This window comes from Leptidea sinapis, chromosome 36 (genome assembly GCF_905404315.1).
Source record: "Leptidea sinapis chromosome 36, ilLepSina1.1, whole genome shotgun sequence".
NCBI classification, from domain to species: domain Eukaryota; kingdom Metazoa; phylum Arthropoda; class Insecta; order Lepidoptera; family Pieridae; genus Leptidea; species Leptidea sinapis.
In genome coordinates, this window is record NC_066300.1 from 7,859,714 (window position 1) to 7,877,118 (window position 17,405).

Genomic DNA, 17,405 nt, shown 5'->3' on the forward strand with positions numbered 1-17,405 from the left:
TATATACCCACATTGTTATTACTCTTAAGGAGTCTCGGCCGCTCTGAATCTTTCCGTACACATTCCATCAAAAGATGGAAAACATCATCGATTCTTGTGCCTCCATAGTCTATACAACTTTGTGTTAGCGATCTTTCATTAAAAAATTTAAATTTATTTGATGGAATGTGCCCGGAACGAAGTCTTATCATTGTTACGATATACGTGCTTTTAACTTTGGATTCTGTAAACCATGGATATCGAGGGAGCTGACATAGTGTGTCTTGTACCATATGCCCTTTTCCCGAATCTTTTGTCATAATAATCGTGCCAATCTAGTATACAGTTCTGTTTATATTTGATCAAAATTTCATTTGGTAACGGGACAAGGTCATGTGGTACTCCGTCGCCAATGGCGCTTTTGGCTGCCGTGTCTGCTTCCTCGTTGCCCATGATCCTTACATGGGAGGGTATCCATTGAATTATGACGGCTATAAAAGTATATAGGCTAAGTATTATCGCGAATAAAAGGCTTGACGGGGTTGAAATAGGGGTGCAATTTTGTTTGAATGATTGTAATTACCGAAGATCCATGAAACTTTATGTTTAGGCTCTTGATAAGAAACAAGTAATTATTTCTTGTAGCGTTTTTAATATTTAGACCTGTGTGGAGATGAAAAAGGGGATGAAAGTTCGCTTATAGCTTACAGTTAGCTTATAAAAATGTTTTAACCACAGCAGTTTATTTGTGTATTATTTGCAAAGGGAAAAGTTCAAAGTTTCTACGAACACCAATTTGTTTTCATTTCAAATATATTTTTTTTTACTCTTAAGCCTGGTGCATAATAGAAGGCGAACCAAAGCCAGATTTTTCTTGTAAAAGTTTTCTCTTCTTTTATGAAAGAACGTGGGACTCGAAACCGCAACGTCTCGGATTCTGTCTGAGCGCTCTTCGACTTAGCCAGCCGTTCGAGTGACGTATCGTTTGTAAGTCTTGGTATGTCTTGTTCAAATCTCAGGTTGTGGATCCATCTACAGGATCTACTTTACAGTTGATAACCTGCTGATCCCCTAAAATGGCATATTTGAAAATAGACTTGAGATGTCGCTCGTTCATATCTAAACAAGTTGTTACATTTAAGGTATCTTCTGGAATTAATTAAATTAAATTTGTAACGAAAACTTAGGACCGATGCAGGTCTCGAACCCGCGACCTTTCGGGTTCTTTCCGAGTGCTCTTCCACAGATCCAATCGTTCGAGTGACAGTGAATGAGGGCGAGTGCAAATTGTATAACTTACAAGAAATACTTTCAGAAAAGAACTAAGAGAGGTTTCTATAACAATTTATAAAATATTATCGATTAGGAATTAGCCTAACTCATTATTTATAAATGTTTTGACAGCGGTTATACACACTGTTTCAAAACGTCAGCCGTCTAACTATTGCGGTTAATAGAAACAGCCCGTTCGCAGACTAACGGACGGACATTCGGACAGCGAGCCATATCTATAGGGCTCCCATTGGCCATTCTCCGATTACCTGACGTTTAATTTATATTAAATCATTTCCGATGCATCGTAAGCAATATTATTGCGGTGGTGACATTCGTTGTGTGCTTATTACATATCCAATTTCTTTTAGTATATAAGTTTAATACCACATTACAACTTCTTAACTTTAAGATATTAGACAGTTTTACAGTGAGTGAATAACAGATGAATCTGCTTATGAAAACTCAGGTCTCGTCGACACGACACAAGTCTAATAAAGACATGACTGGAATGGAATAACAAAGCAGTCTTGGACGGGCCAGAAAGATCTATTAAGTTCTACATTTAGATTTCTATGGATTTAAATAAAAGAAGTTGTAAATACTCTAATATGAAATACTTCCATGATACTTAATATTCTTAAATTATATTCGATAATAATATACGAGCGCGCTGTGGTCTGAAAGAAGATGTCATGATAAGGGTTGAGAAAGGAATGCTGAAATCGTTTGGACACGTGGAGCGAATGAAGAAAGAATGGCAAATCAAATATATAAGGCAAGTGGGTATGTCAGTACCAAATTGGGGACGCCTTGAAAAAAGGTAAGGTCTGAAGCAGCCAGAAACACGAGCATGTATAAAAAGAGTAATGAATGCAGTAGAAGCACACAAGGTTTGTAAGGAAAGAAGCAAATGGCGTTCTCTTGTCTCTGCCTACTCCGACGGGAATGTTGAAGGCAAGTGTGTTTGCGTGTAATCTCTATATTTTCATAAGGAATAAAACACGTGAACTACTAACTATATCATTAATTATTAAGAAAATTAAGGCTTTAAAAAGCCGGGATCGTTTAAAAAAGGATATAAATATCCTTTCTCTAGACATACAACGAGAACAGCTTGAATCAGAGACGATCGTGTCAGAATTATCTCTAATCAGTTTGACACTTTAGCGTTATATAGAGAGGTCGGGTATCTCTGTATCTTCTACTGAATTTATCATAGGGTTTTGTTCGGAGAAAATAACTTAGGTAAATTAGTTAGGAAGCCATTATGTGAAAACGCAATATTTTACCCGCATCATGTTGATATTGAATTCCATCATTCCACAAATGCGTTACACGAAATCTCTTACCTCGCACAGCGAAATTCTGAAAACATTTATCGGCTGTAGTATTTCCAAACCAATACGACAATCTTCAAGCTTAGATCATAGACACGTTTTAAAGGCACTGTTCAAAAGCATGCAACATAATAACTTCTGGTATGGCAGATGTCCATGGGACTCTTTTTAACTGTGGTCAATCGTAGCATTTTTAATTCATATAAAATTTGAAAACAAAATTATGAACGGTGTGGGACTCGAACCCGCGACCTCTCGTGTTCCGTGCGAGCGCTGTTCCAATTGAGCCAACCGTTCGTGTGACGTATCGTCGATAAATTTTGTATGTTTTTATGCAAGAGCGACATCTCAAGTCAATTTCCTAATATGCAAATATTGGGGTTGAGCAGCTGGTTATCAACTGTAAAGTAGATGAAGCCACAAACTGAGAGTTGAAAAAAGCATACAAGATTTATCGACGATAGAGCGCTCGCACGGAACGGTAGAGGTCGCTAATTCGAGACCCGCATCGTTGATAAATTTTGTTTTCAAATTTTATTCGTATAATTAATCCCTGAAGTGAGTTATCACTTTTAAAACATAACAAATTGCTTAGATTTTAATGATATGTTAATATTATATATCAAATTCGAGTGAAGTCAAAGCAGCCTACTAGTATTATTATATTGTTAAAATTTGTATCATAAAACAAACTTTACCAGAACAAAAATCAAAATTCATAGTGTGTCTACGAACCGCACGAGAGAACGTTTTAATTAAGCCTCGCCTAAGCAACAACTTTTGTGACTCAATTGCATTTGTGTGTTCTGTTAACTTTATTAACTTTTCTGCTGTTGCCAATAATAAAACTCTGGTCCGTATAATCAGAGCTCAGATTATTATACAGTATTTTTTATTATCATTTTTAATAACTACAGTCTCTCCACAGTGCGGTTTTCAAGAAGCTTTCTCCTTCGTACTACAAAGCTGTGGAATGAGCTTCCTTGTGCGGTGTTTCCGGGACGATACGACATGGGTACCTTCAAAAAAAGTGCGTACACCTTCGTTAAAGGCCGGCAACGCTCTTGTGATTCCTCTGGTGTTGCAAGAGAATGTGGGCGGCGGTGATCACTTAACACCAGGTGACCCGTACGCTCGTTTGTCCTCCTATTCCATAAAAAAAAAACAGTCTTAACCAGCCGGCTTCTTAAGGAATTTAGAAGAGACAATCAAAGTTTAGTCTTTTATCCCTACTAATATTATAAATGTGAATGTAAGTTTGTTTGTTACGCCTTCACGCCTAAACAGCTGAACCGGTTTTAATGAAATTTAGTACAGAGATAGACAAGAGCTTGGAAAAGTATAAAGGCTAAGTTTTATCGCGAATAAAAGGCTTGGCGGGGTTGAAATAGGGGTGGAAATTTGTATGAAAGTTTGAACATAACATAATATCCAATTTCTTTTAGTATATAATAAAATTTAATACTACCTTTCAAGATATTAGACACTTTTACAGTGAGTGAATAACAGATGGATCTGCTTATACGAAAACTCATGTCTCGTTGACACGACACAAGTCTAATAAAGACATGACTGGAATGGAATAATAAAGCAGTCTTGAACGGGCCAGAAAGATCTATTTAGTTCTACATTTTGATTTCTATGGGCTTAAATAAAAGGAGTTGTAAATACTTTTTTTTTTAGGTTTAGCCAAAGATGACTATGTCACCCCCGTGGCTTAAAAAAATCCTTAATTACATCACACAATATATAAAAAAACACAGAGAGCTACATACAACCAAAAAATTACAAACGCGTTAACTTAACACATCGTAACGAGCGACCGCGCGGCCCTTGATAGTGGAGTGGCTAGTAAGCTATTGTATATACCCACATTGTTATTACTCTTAAGGAGTCTCGGCCGCTCTGAATCTTTCCGTACACATTCCATCAAAAGATGGAAAACATCATCGATTCTTGTGCCTCCATAGTCTATACAACTTTGTGTTAGCGATCTTTCATTAAAAAATTTAAATTTATTTGATGGAATGTGCCCGGAACGAAGTCTTATCATTGTTACGATATACGTGCTTTTAACTTTGGATTCTGTAAACCATGGATATCGAGGGAGCTGACATAGTGTGTCTTGTACCATATGCCCTTTTCCCGAATCTTTTGTCATAATAATCGTGCCAATCTAGTATACAGTTCTGTTTATATTTGATCAAAATTTCATTTGGTAACGGGACAAGGTCATGTGGTACTCCGTCGCCAATGGCGCTTTTGGCTGCCGTGTCTGCTTCCTCGTTGCCCATGATCCTTACATGGGAGGGTATCCATTGAATTATGACGGCTATAAAAGTATATAGGCTAAGTATTATCGCGAATAAAAGGCTTGACGGGGTTGAAATAGGGGTGCAATTTTGTTTGAATGATTGTAATTACCGAAGATCCATGAAACTTTATGTTTAGGCTCTTGATAAGAAACAAGTAATTATTTCTTGTAGCGTTTTTAATATTTAGACCTGTGTGGAGATGAAAAAGGGGATGAAAGTTCGCTTATAGCTTACAGTTAGCTTATAAAAATGTTTTAACCACAGCAGTTTATTTGTGTATTATTTGCAAAGGGAAAAGTTCAAAGTTTCTACGAACACCAATTTGTTTTCATTTCAAATATATTTTTTTTTACTCTTAAGCCTGGTGCATAATAGAAGGCGAACCAAAGCCAGATTTTTCTTGTAAAAGTTTTCTCTTCTTTTATGAAAGAACGTGGGACTCGAAACCGCAACGTCTCGGATTCTGTCTGAGCGCTCTTCGACTTAGCCAGCCGTTCGAGTGACGTATCGTTTGTAAGTCTTGGTATGTCTTGTTCAAATCTCAGGTTGTGGATCCATCTACAGGATCTACTTTACAGTTGATAACCTGCTGATCCCCTAAAATGGCATATTTGAAAATAGACTTGAGATGTCGCTCGTTCATATCTAAACAAGTTGTTACATTTAAGGTATCTTCTGGAATTAATTAAATTAAATTTGTAACGAAAACTTAGGACCGATGCAGGTCTCGAACCCGCGACCTTTCGGGTTCTTTCCGAGTGCTCTTCCACAGATCCAATCGTTCGAGTGACAGTGAATGAGGGCGAGTGCAAATTGTATAACTTACAAGAAATACTTTCAGAAAAGAACTAAGAGAGGTTTCTATAACAATTTATAAAATATTATCGATTAGGAATTAGCCTAACTCATTATTTATAAATGTTTTGACAGCGGTTATACACACTGTTTCAAAACGTCAGCCGTCTAACTATTGCGGTTAATAGAAACAGCCCGTTCGCAGACTAACGGACGGACATTCGGACAGCGAGCCATATCTATAGGGCTCCCATTGGCCATTCTCCGATTACCTGACGTTTAATTTATATTAAATCATTTCCGATGCATCGTAAGCAATATTATTGCGGTGGTGACATTCGTTGTGTGCTTATTACATATCCAATTTCTTTTAGTATATAAGTTTAATACCACATTACAACTTCTTAACTTTAAGATATTAGACAGTTTTACAGTGAGTGAATAACAGATGAATCTGCTTATGAAAACTCAGGTCTCGTCGACACGACACAAGTCTAATAAAGACATGACTGGAATGGAATAACAAAGCAGTCTTGGACGGGCCAGAAAGATCTATTAAGTTCTACATTTAGATTTCTATGGATTTAAATAAAAGAAGTTGTAAATACTCTAATATGAAATACTTCCATGATACTTAATATTCTTAAATTATATTCGATAATAATATACGAGCGCGCTGTGGTCTGAAAGAAGATGTCATGATAAGGGTTGAGAAAGGAATGCTGAAATCGTTTGGACACGTGGAGCGAATGAAGAAAGAATGGCAAATCAAATATATAAGGCAAGTGGGTATGTCAGTACCAAATTGGGGACGCCTTGAAAAAAGGTAAGGTCTGAAGCAGCCAGAAACACGAGCATGTATAAAAAGAGTAATGAATGCAGAAGAAGCACACAAGGTTTGTAAGGAAAGAAGCAAATGGCGTTCTCTTGTCTCTGCCTACTCCGACGGGAATGTTGAAGGCAAGTGTGTTTGCGTGTAATCTCTATATTTTCATAAGGAATAAAACACGTGAACTACTAACTATATCATTAATTATTAAGAAAATTAAGGCTTTAAAAAGCCGGGATCGTTTAAAAAAGGATATAAATATCCTTTCTCTAGACATACAACGAGAACAGCTTGAATCAGAGACGATCGTGTCAGAATTATCTCTAATCAGTTTGACACTTTAGCGTTATATAGAGAGGTCGGGTATCTCTGTATCTTCTACTGAATTTATCATAGGGTTTTGTTCGGAGAAAATAACTTAGGTAAATTAGTTAGGAAGCCATTATGTGAAAACGCAATATTTTACCCGCATCATGTTGATATTGAACGGTGTGGGACTCGAACCCGCGACCTCTCGTGTTCCGTGCGAGCGCTGTTCCAATTGAGCCAACCGTTCGTGTGACGTATCGTCGATAAATTTTGTATGTTTTTATGCAAGAGCGACATCTCAAGTCAATTTCCTAATATGCAAATATTGGGGTTGAGCAGCTGGTTATCAACTGTAAAGTAGATGAAGCCACAAACTGAGAGTTGAAAAAAGCATACAAGATTTATCGACGATAGAGCGCTCGCACGGAACGGTAGAGGTCGCTAATTCGAGACCCGCATCGTTGATAAATTTTGTTTTCAAATTTTATTCGTATAATTAATCCCTGAAGTGAGTTATCACTTTTAAAACATAACAAATTGCTTAGATTTTAATGATATGTTAATATTATATATCAAATTCGAGTGAAGTCAAAGCAGCCTACTAGTATTATTATATTGTTAAAATTTGTATCATAAAACAAACTTTACCAGAACAAAAATCAAAATTCATAGTGTGTCTACGAACCGCACGAGAGAACGTTTTAATTAAGCCTCGCCTAAGCAACAACTTTTGTGACTCAATTGCATTTGTGTGTTCTGTTAACTTTATTAACTTTTCTGCTGTTGCCAATAATAAAACTCTGGTCCGTATAATCAGAGCTCAGATTATTATACAGTATTTTTTATTATCATTTTTAATAACTACAGTCTCTCCACAGTGCGGTTTTCAAGAAGCTTTCTCCTTCGTACTACAAAGCTGTGGAATGAGCTTCCTTGTGCGGTGTTTCCGGGACGATACGACATGGGTACCTTCAAAAAAAGTGCGTACACCTTCGTTAAAGGCCGGCAACGCTCTTGTGATTCCTCTGGTGTTGCAAGAGAATGTGGGCGGCGGTGATCACTTAACACCAGGTGACCCGTACGCTCGTTTGTCCTCCTATTCCATAAAAAAAAACAGTCTTAACCAGCCGGCTTCTTAAGGAATTTAGAAGAGACAATCAAAGTTTAGTCTTTTATCCCTACTAATATTATAAATGTGAATGTAAGTTTGTTTGTTACGCCTTCACGCCTAAACAGCTGAACCGGTTTTAATGAAATTTAGTACAGAGATAGACAAGAGCTTGGAAAAGTATAAAGGCTAAGTTTTATCGCGAATAAAAGGCTTGGCGGGGTTGAAATAGGGGTGGAAATTTGTATGAAAGTTTGAACATAACATAATATCCAATTTCTTTTAGTATATAATAAAATTTAATACTACCTTTCAAGATATTAGACACTTTTACAGTGAGTGAATAACAGATGGATCTGCTTATACGAAAACTCATGTCTCGTTGACACGACACAAGTCTAATAAAGACATGACTGGAATAGAATAACAAAGCAGTCTTGAACGGGCCAGAAAGATCTATTTAGTTCTACATTTTGATTTCTGTGGGCTTAAATAAAAGGAGTTGTAAATACTTTTTTTTTTTAGGTTTAGCCAAAGATGACTATGTCACTCCCGTGGCTTAAAAAAATCCTTAATTACATCACACAATATATAAAAAACACAGAGAGCTACATACAACCATAAAATTACAAACGCATTAACTTAACACATCGTAACGAGCGACCGCGCGGCCCTTGATAGTGGAGTGGCTAGTAAGCTATTATATATACCCACATTGTTATTACTCTTAAGGAGTCTCGGCCGCTCTGAATCTTTCCGTACACATTCCATCAAAAGATGGAAAACATCATCGATTCTTGTGCCTCCATAGTCTATACAATTTTGTGTTAGCGATCTTTCATTAAAAAATTTAAATTTATTTGATGGAATGTGCCCGGAATAAAGTCTTATCATTGTTACGATATACGTGCTTTTAACTTTGGATTCTGTAAACCATGGATATCGAGGGAGCTGACACACTATTGTTTTGTACCATATGCCCTTTTCCCGAATCTTTTGTCATAATATTCGTGCCAATCTAGTATACAGTCCTGTTTATATTTGATCAAAATTTCATTTGGTAACGGGACAAGGTCATGTGGTACTCCGTCGCCAATGGCGCTTTTGGCTGCCGTGTCTGCTTCCTCGTTGCCCATGGTCCCTACATGAGAGGGTATCCATTGAATTATGACGGCTATAAAAGTATATAAGCTAAGTTTTATCGCGAATAAAAGGCTTGACGGGGCTGAAATAGGGGTGCAATTTTGTTTGAATGATTGTAATTACCGAAGATCCATGAAACTTTATGTTTAGGCACTTGATAAGAAACAAATAATTATTTCTTGTAGCGTTTTTAATATTTAGACCTATGTGGAGGTGAAAAAGGGGATGAAAGTTCTACAGTTAGCTTATAAAAATGTTTTAACCACAGCAGTTTATTTGTGTATTATTTGCAAAGCGAGTATATTAAAAAATAAACAATGCAGCCCAAAGTTACTATTGCAGCGGACGAGTCTCGAGTAAAAGCTAGTAATCTCTATAAAATATTAATACGCAAGGCGTACCCCGTTGGCGTAGGGGTACAACATACGCGACGGGTGAACTTGAAATTTAACACTGTTAAGGTATATATGGAGAAGAAGTGTTTGTACCTATTTTTTTAAATGCCCTATAAAAACGTGATATTAATTCAAACAAATATTACACACACTGCTGCTTGAAAGACACACATACATTGTACAGGCATACAGTCTGACAGTTAATAAGCCCTTATAAAGATCAAAATTAAATATTTATCGAATTATTATAGAATTTCGCCATCTGAACGATCTAGTAAATAATAATAAATAAGGTTCTTACGTAAATAAATATGACACATTCATTGGACAATCTATCATAAAATCTTTGATAATTTATACGTCTATCTTGCTGCCAGACAACCGATGAAAACAGGCCATGTTTATTACTTTGGTGTGCGTGTCATTCTACGTCTTACACTAGCGATATGTATGTCACTCTGTGTTAAGTTTGTGCATTTCGAAATTCGAGGTTAATTAATTTTGAACGTCAAAAAAAATTTAATTGAGTTTTCACAGCTGTTACAGTCAATCTAGACGTATAAATGATCTAAACTTTAAATCCTAAGTTGATGTGATAGTGATGTGGTATTTTGTAACAGCTCAAATCTCATCGTCTCTGTTATGTGCCTTTATTACAGGTTATATACCTTCGACCTGAGAAGAACGAGCGCTGGAAACTCAGTGAGCTTCCTTATTGAAAACACATTTAAACCGTGTCATGTATAATATTCTGTTAAATCTTCTTTGCGTCGTTCCGTTTTATAAAAGAGTATTATTAAAAAGCGTTTAAAAGTATATATTATGACGTATTATGTTTTATTTAAGTCTTTGTACTAAAGGCATTTATTTTCTAAAAAAATTATTGCTTTAGAATTCATTTTGATCTCATTTCAAATACACTAGATACTTCTACCGCTTCGGAATCAAATGGCGCTCTGAGAGAGAAGAAACTCTCGCAGCATTCTTTTTTTGCGCTACATTTAATAAAATATACAAAATTGTACTGTCATTGCTATAACCATAAAATAATCATAATCCAGTAGCGACAGTTTGATTTTTAATAATGTTGTTTTAGATTAACAAGATAATCTGACATTCTTTAGGAGCAAATGGGTAATTGGTTCTCTTGATGGAACGTGCAAAGCCACCGCAGGTTGAATTATTAGATGTCATAAGTGTTTTGTGAAATTGGAGAATGGTCTAAGCCTGAAGGTCCTTAACACGTTGATGGACAGTAACGCTCACAGGCGTCTATGTATCTAAAAGTGATACGGCAGTACGCCTGTCGACGTCTGAGTTTTTACTTGCATAAAGTCAGTACGCCAAACGACGACTGATTTTTCATACTATCATAATGAACGCCATGTTGTACTGTCACCACAGGTATAATTAAGACTTTAGTTCTGTCACAACACAATTTCCAAAAAATCTTCAAATAAAGCACCTCCACGCTCACATTCACGTTTTTTATGGTCCTCTCCCTACGCACCCTACGCTCATGGGCGTCATAGTTTCATACGATGAGTCGAGTAGTGCGCCGCTGTGGTGTTCCTACATGTCGCTATATGATTTCGCGCGCAATTTTTATCTAAAAAGTAACGACTGTTTATTTTCAATGAAATTTTATTGTTTTATGTATACCAAATACTAATTAAAGTCTAGTTACAAAGCTAAACAACGTATTTACGTTGATAATGTTTGCAGTGAACTCGATTTTGTTGTACTAAATTTGTAACTATATTTATTGCAAATATCTCGAGACTCGCATGAAAAACAACAAAAATCGAGTGAAGACCCATTTGCTGGTGGTGGAGAGTACGTATCTGACGATCAGTATCAACATCCCGTGTCGGATGCACAAGTTCAGACAATGAATCTCTTGCCTCATATACAAGATGTATAGGCTAGACTAGAGCTGCTTTATCATCTGACGTGTCAACATGCTCTTCGTCTAGTTATGCAGAAGTCAATGGTGACAAATCTTCGTATTCTGACTAGACTCAACTCAATGAACTTCATAAAATTATATAACACTACGGATAAAAGCGTGTACGTCTATGGCCGTTGTGTCATATCATATATTTTTTAAATATGTGTTATAACAGTACGCCCGTGGGCAATGTATGAAAATAAGTAGTGTCTCAGTAGCCGCAACCACTGACACAGTACTGTCCACCAACGTGTTAAGTTGTGTCGTGTCGTAAATATTGTAGACGACAGCCGTACGTGTGACCTGATGTTATGATGGTAAATATAAAATGAAAAGAATACGTTTGACATTCATAACTGTCATTTCCTGGAACTATACGAATAAAGTGATATTGATTTGATATGATTTATCAACGCTGCCAACGTTATGCTACAGCACCAGAGGCTACAGCATCGAAGCGAAGGTGTCCATGTTGTATCATCCTGGAATCACAGGAAGCTCATACCTATTTTTGATTTTACATGGAAGAGGATTGAAAACCATTCTATTAAGAAAGGCTACATATCCAAATGGTAAAGATAGTGTGATGCAATGGTTGAATTCGGTAGCAGAAGATAAAGGACGTCTTTTTTATCTCTGGATGGACTACGAGTACCGTGAATCGAATGGATCTGTGTCGGAAAGAGGCGAGAGACTGAAGGGTAGTAATTATTTATTTTTAACATTGACTGAAGAGCTCAAATTGTACTACTGTTTGATTTTTAACAACGTTGTTGTTAAAAACTTGACTAACTTTTCTTCCAGAGATCGACAAATATCTCTGAAAGACACATTTTCAAATTGGTTGAAGCAGAGTTTTACGTCACGAATTAACCCGATCGTTTGGTTGAGAGTAGGTTCTTTTGTGGAGGACGCATATAACCACTAAATCTTAGCCGTGGTTGGGCTTGGCAAATCTTAGTAAAAAATCTTGATAAATATGAATTTCTTCAAAATAGCGCTAAATCTGAGAATGAGCTTCCTTGCGCGGTGTTTCCGGGACGATACGACATGGGTACCTTCAAAGAAAGCGCGTACACAAGGGCCGGCAACCTCCCGTGATTCACCAGGTGACCCGTACGCTCGTTTGTCCTACCTTTCCATAAAAAAAGTTCAATATTTTCTTGTATTTTTAAAACAAAATAATAGTTCTATTCTTAAAATCGGAATAGAAATGCTACTTTCATTGTAGACGCTTTGGTTTAAAACCGAAACAACCACATAATTATTATTCTGAGTAAATGAAAACGTTTATCTATTAACGAGTAAGTAATGCCGAAAGATTTCATTAAAACTTTAACTACGTTAATGGACCGAGATAATTTTACTTTATGCTTTGATAATAAGTGTATAAAGTTCCCTAACAAGAAGTTAACCTTTATGAACCGGGAGCGTCTTTGAATAATGAAAAACGGTATTTCATAGTTTACCAGTAAAGATATTTAATATAATTCGTTGATAAAACAAATCTTATAACTATATTTACAATACTATAACTACATAAAATAAAAACTATTATTACGTGGAAGCGTACCAAAAATACTGGCAGCATTTCCGCGTTGGATAGCTAGGCTGATCCGATGACCGAAATAGCTGCCAGAGCTTGGGTTTCCAGTAGCCTTATTGAGGCGCGAAGATAGTAATTTCTCCGCGCCTCTGGGCCCTACGGGCCAAGTGTCTCAAAACCAAACGGCATAATGTTGTATGTCTCACTGAGACCGACATATTTGTGACGCTTGCTGTCTTCGGCAGTCGAAGGAGCAGCCCCAGCACCAACTCAGGTAACTTGGACATGAGAACTCCTTTTCATGTTTCGACGCAACTCGGTCCCACATCAGCGCCCTTCCACGTGCCCAAGCCACCAGCGTCAATGCATCAGGACGTTTACCATCGCGGCGGATAATAGCATTTGGCTCTAAAACGGCTGGTATATTAATAGCTACAAATGCCCTGCGGATGACTTCAATAAAATCACAATTCATTAATTCGGTTTAAAGATCATTTATTCTCATTAAAAACATTACAAGCTGTCACTTACATGAGAACAATATTTATAAATAATATTCTTTGGATCGTCCTTATGATAAACATAGGTATAAAAGTAAATATAAGTGTGTGCACTAAAGGAAGTATCATCTGCAATACATTTCGCTAAACGAAGCTTGAATAAATTAAAAGTGCCTGCATCTTTGATATCCAAAGATAGTCCATTGTACAGTTTAGCACCTTCATATGTAATTGTTTTCAGTCTATAAATGGTCCTTGGTTTTGGTAGTATGAAGTGATCATTATTGCGTCTATTTTGGGTTTGTTTCTTTTTATAATTAATACGTTGATGGAACGAACTACTGACTTTCTATCAACTTTGCTAATCGTTGGTAGTTTTCTATGAAAGAAAAGGATGACTTCACAGTAAGTCATCACCGCCTTTTTTTGTCTCTTGTAATACCAGAGGAGTCACTGAAGCGTGGCGAACTTCAAAAATGACGTAGTTATTTATAAGCAGCGTTTACATTATCTTAGATTATCCCTATTAATATTATAAATGTGAATCTAAGTTTTTTCGTTACGCTTTTACGCTGGAGCTACTGAACCGATTTTCATGAAATTTCGAACATCGATAGTCCAGAGCTTGGAAAAGAACATAGGTTACATTACATAAAAAGCCATAAAAGGCATTTATTTTCTCAAAATTGATTCCTTTAGAATTCTTTTTGATGTCATTTCTTATACTACTAGATACTACTACCGCTTCGGAAAGAAATGGCGCTCTGAGAGAGAAGAAGCGGCGCAAGAAACTCTCCCAGCATTATTATTTTTGCGCTCTTTTCAATAAAAATATACAATATTGTACAGTCATTTCTATCGCTATAAAATAATCACAATCTAGTCCCATGCTGTCCGATCATCTAGATATTCAGCAGTGGATTGGAGTGGAACATTTAAATTTATTTATAGATCATGCCTGAACAGTGGCTGGGACTTTATTGTAGAAGTGTATACATTTACCCTTAAAGCTATTATGTATCTTATGAAGCCTACTAGAATTAGTTACAAGCAATCCCTTGTTTCTAGTGTTATAATAATGAAAATCACTATTAAGAGCAAAAAGGTGACGATTTTTGTAAACATATATTAAATTTTCATAAATGTACTGACAATGAACAGTCATAATATTTATTTCTTTAAATTTTTCTTTGAGAGACTGTCTATAACCAAGCTGATATATAGCACGAAAAGCTCTCTTTTGCAGTGCAAACACTAAATCAATGTCAGTAGCATGATCCCATAGTAATATACCGTACGTCATAATGCTGTGAAAATAACTAAAGTACACTAATCTAGCGGTCGCAACATTCGTGTACTCTCTAATCTTTCTAACTGCATATGCCGCAGAGCTGAGTCTATCTGCTAGATGGGTAATATGTGGACCCCACTGAAGCTTTTTATCTAACGTGATACCTAAGAAGACCGTAGTGTCCACAAGTTCCAATCTCTGGTCATTTATAAGTACGTTGCTTTGTACCTCCGCTGTGTTTGGTGTAATGAACCGTAAACACTTTGTTTTTTTACTGTTTAAGTGCAGATTATTCGTCTCAAACCAACGCACTAGCTTTGAGAGTGCATTGCTTACCTCGTCATCAATATCCGCACGTCGCTTCACTTTAAAAATAATAATAGTTCCTCTATACAAATGGTAAGATCATCATCAAAAACAGCATATTTATCTCAATAAAATTTGAGGAATTCTCTCAATTACGCAGAGGTTGACTTACCAGATCTGATCTCTGGTCATTTGTAATTTTTTTCATAAGTTCCAAATGATTCTGTCCTTATACAAAATATGTTTAATTTTGTACCGATTAAATGTTGTATAATTATAACAACAGAATTTTGACGAGTCGTTCAATTATTCATAACTTCCATCAGATCAGTTTTGTTTACAGTCTGAGTTATGAAGATGTTTAATGATGACAGATATCATGAGGCAAGAACTCACTAAGAGCAAAATTTTCTAATCACACCTAATACTACAGATGGCTTTATCTCAATAATATCCTATTTCGGCTACATTAATACTTTTTATGGTTTTTAAATGTATAATTTGTGCGGTATATTTAATACAGATTTGTAAATACTGGTTTTAGTAAATTACCAACAAATAATGCTACAAAAGCAACTTTGATTGCAATATTACCGCCAAACTTTCTACTATCTATATGAATCTAGTTAATATTTTTATTATGAAAATAAAGGACGAGATTAGTATGACGTTCAACTGGTGGTAATTGATACGCCCTGCCCATTATAATGCAGTAATACTCAGTGTTCTTGAAAAAACCCAAAAACTCTGAGCGGCACTACAATTGCGCTCGTCACCTTGAGACATAAGATGTGTTAAGTCACTTAAGCCCAGTGATTTAATATAACTTAAAAAGATTCTTAAGTCATTTCATCAAGTCCTTGATAATTTAAAATAGAATTAATATTCATCCCTATTTTTAATTCTATTCTCATTTTAATTGATAATCATGGTATTATGTAAGAAATATTATATTAAGGACAAAAATATTAATGCTATTTTTTTTCAGATGGTGTCGGAAAATAAAGGTCCAAGTGATGTAATTGGAGTCGACAATACCGTATTTCAAGATTATTTGGAGCGGCGAATTCCCGTCATAAGGGATTTAGATGGACGGATACAAATCAATGAACCATGCTTACCGAATTAAAATACACTAAAAACATAACATTTTATTATTATAATAATATTTAGGATTCCCCAATTTCCTCTTTTCATTAAATACTCGTTAAAATAGAAATGTTTGAAGCAATCAAACTGAAAGTATCATTAAACAATAAAGTCTATTTTGCAAATCCAAACAAATCAAAGATGGCAGGCCTCTTCTCCACTTCTCCAATTGCAGTGAAAGCGCAATGGCATTTATAGCATCGCTATGGCATAGCGTAGCTACGGCATAGCGTCGCTACGGCATATTGTAGCTACGTCATATCGTAGCTACGTCAAAACGTCGCTACAGCATAGCGTCGTTACGGCACGGCGCGGCGTTGCCCGTGCATCACATCACAACATCCAAGTGTCTATGAAATATAAAGTTAAAATGATTTATTGATTGGCATGAATTTTATTCAAAATAACGAAAATAATCGTTACATTAAAATGAAGCAAACAAAATCTTTGCGGCCTTACAATTGATCTTGGTATAAAGTTATGACCGAGAATAAACATTCGCATATGTTGAGTATATTGCTGACAACACTGTCATTACAATAACAATTCTAAAGTTTTCCGAATGTCAAGCAGTATTGCAAATAAGCGCAGGAAACATTATGTGTCCGAATAAACCAATAGTAAGCAAAATGTCTATTTGTAAACATATTCTTGGTTTATGAAGCGGCATAACTTAGTACTAAGTTTATTTGTAAAGCTGTTGAAGTTTATATGGAAATGTCAAACTATATTGGAATCACGTCATGTTTCTATTTAAATGTTATGTCGATGCTTATGCAATTTTCGATAATCGTTTATAGATAAGATTCTTAAAAATAGTGTACCAGTTATATTATGATGTCACAAAAACCGCCTGGTTTTATCTTAAATTTAATAATAATAATAATCTTAAATTTACGTTAAATTCTAATTAATGAAGTCGATTGACAAACTACCGTTTAATTATATTATTACTAGTGAAATTATAATTTCACGGCGTTGCTAATATACCTACGACCTTAGATAATTTATACGTCTAGATAGAGTCTTTTGCTATTAGACAACTGATAAAAACAGCCGAGGAGTATTAGCTTAGTGTGCGTGAAAAGCTACATCTTACACTCACAATTTGTATGCTCAACAAAATAGAGGCTAGTTCTAAAGTTTAGTTTTTTCGACGTTTTAACAGCTGTCATAG

General features: G+C 35.9%; 1 protein-coding gene across 1 annotated transcript in view; it reads left to right on the plus strand.

The window, feature by feature from the left end:
- LOC126975444 (apyrase) overlaps positions 1-16,226 on the plus strand; it is a 47,063-nt gene extending 30,837 nt beyond the window's left edge. The window contains exon 11 of the mRNA XM_050823339.1: positions 16,068-16,226. Within this exon, the coding sequence (XP_050679296.1) occupies positions 16,068-16,208 (141 nt within the window). The 3' untranslated portion in view covers positions 16,209-16,226. The remainder of the gene's footprint in view (positions 1-16,067) is intronic.
- Positions 16,227-17,405: the final 1,179 nt, after the last annotated feature.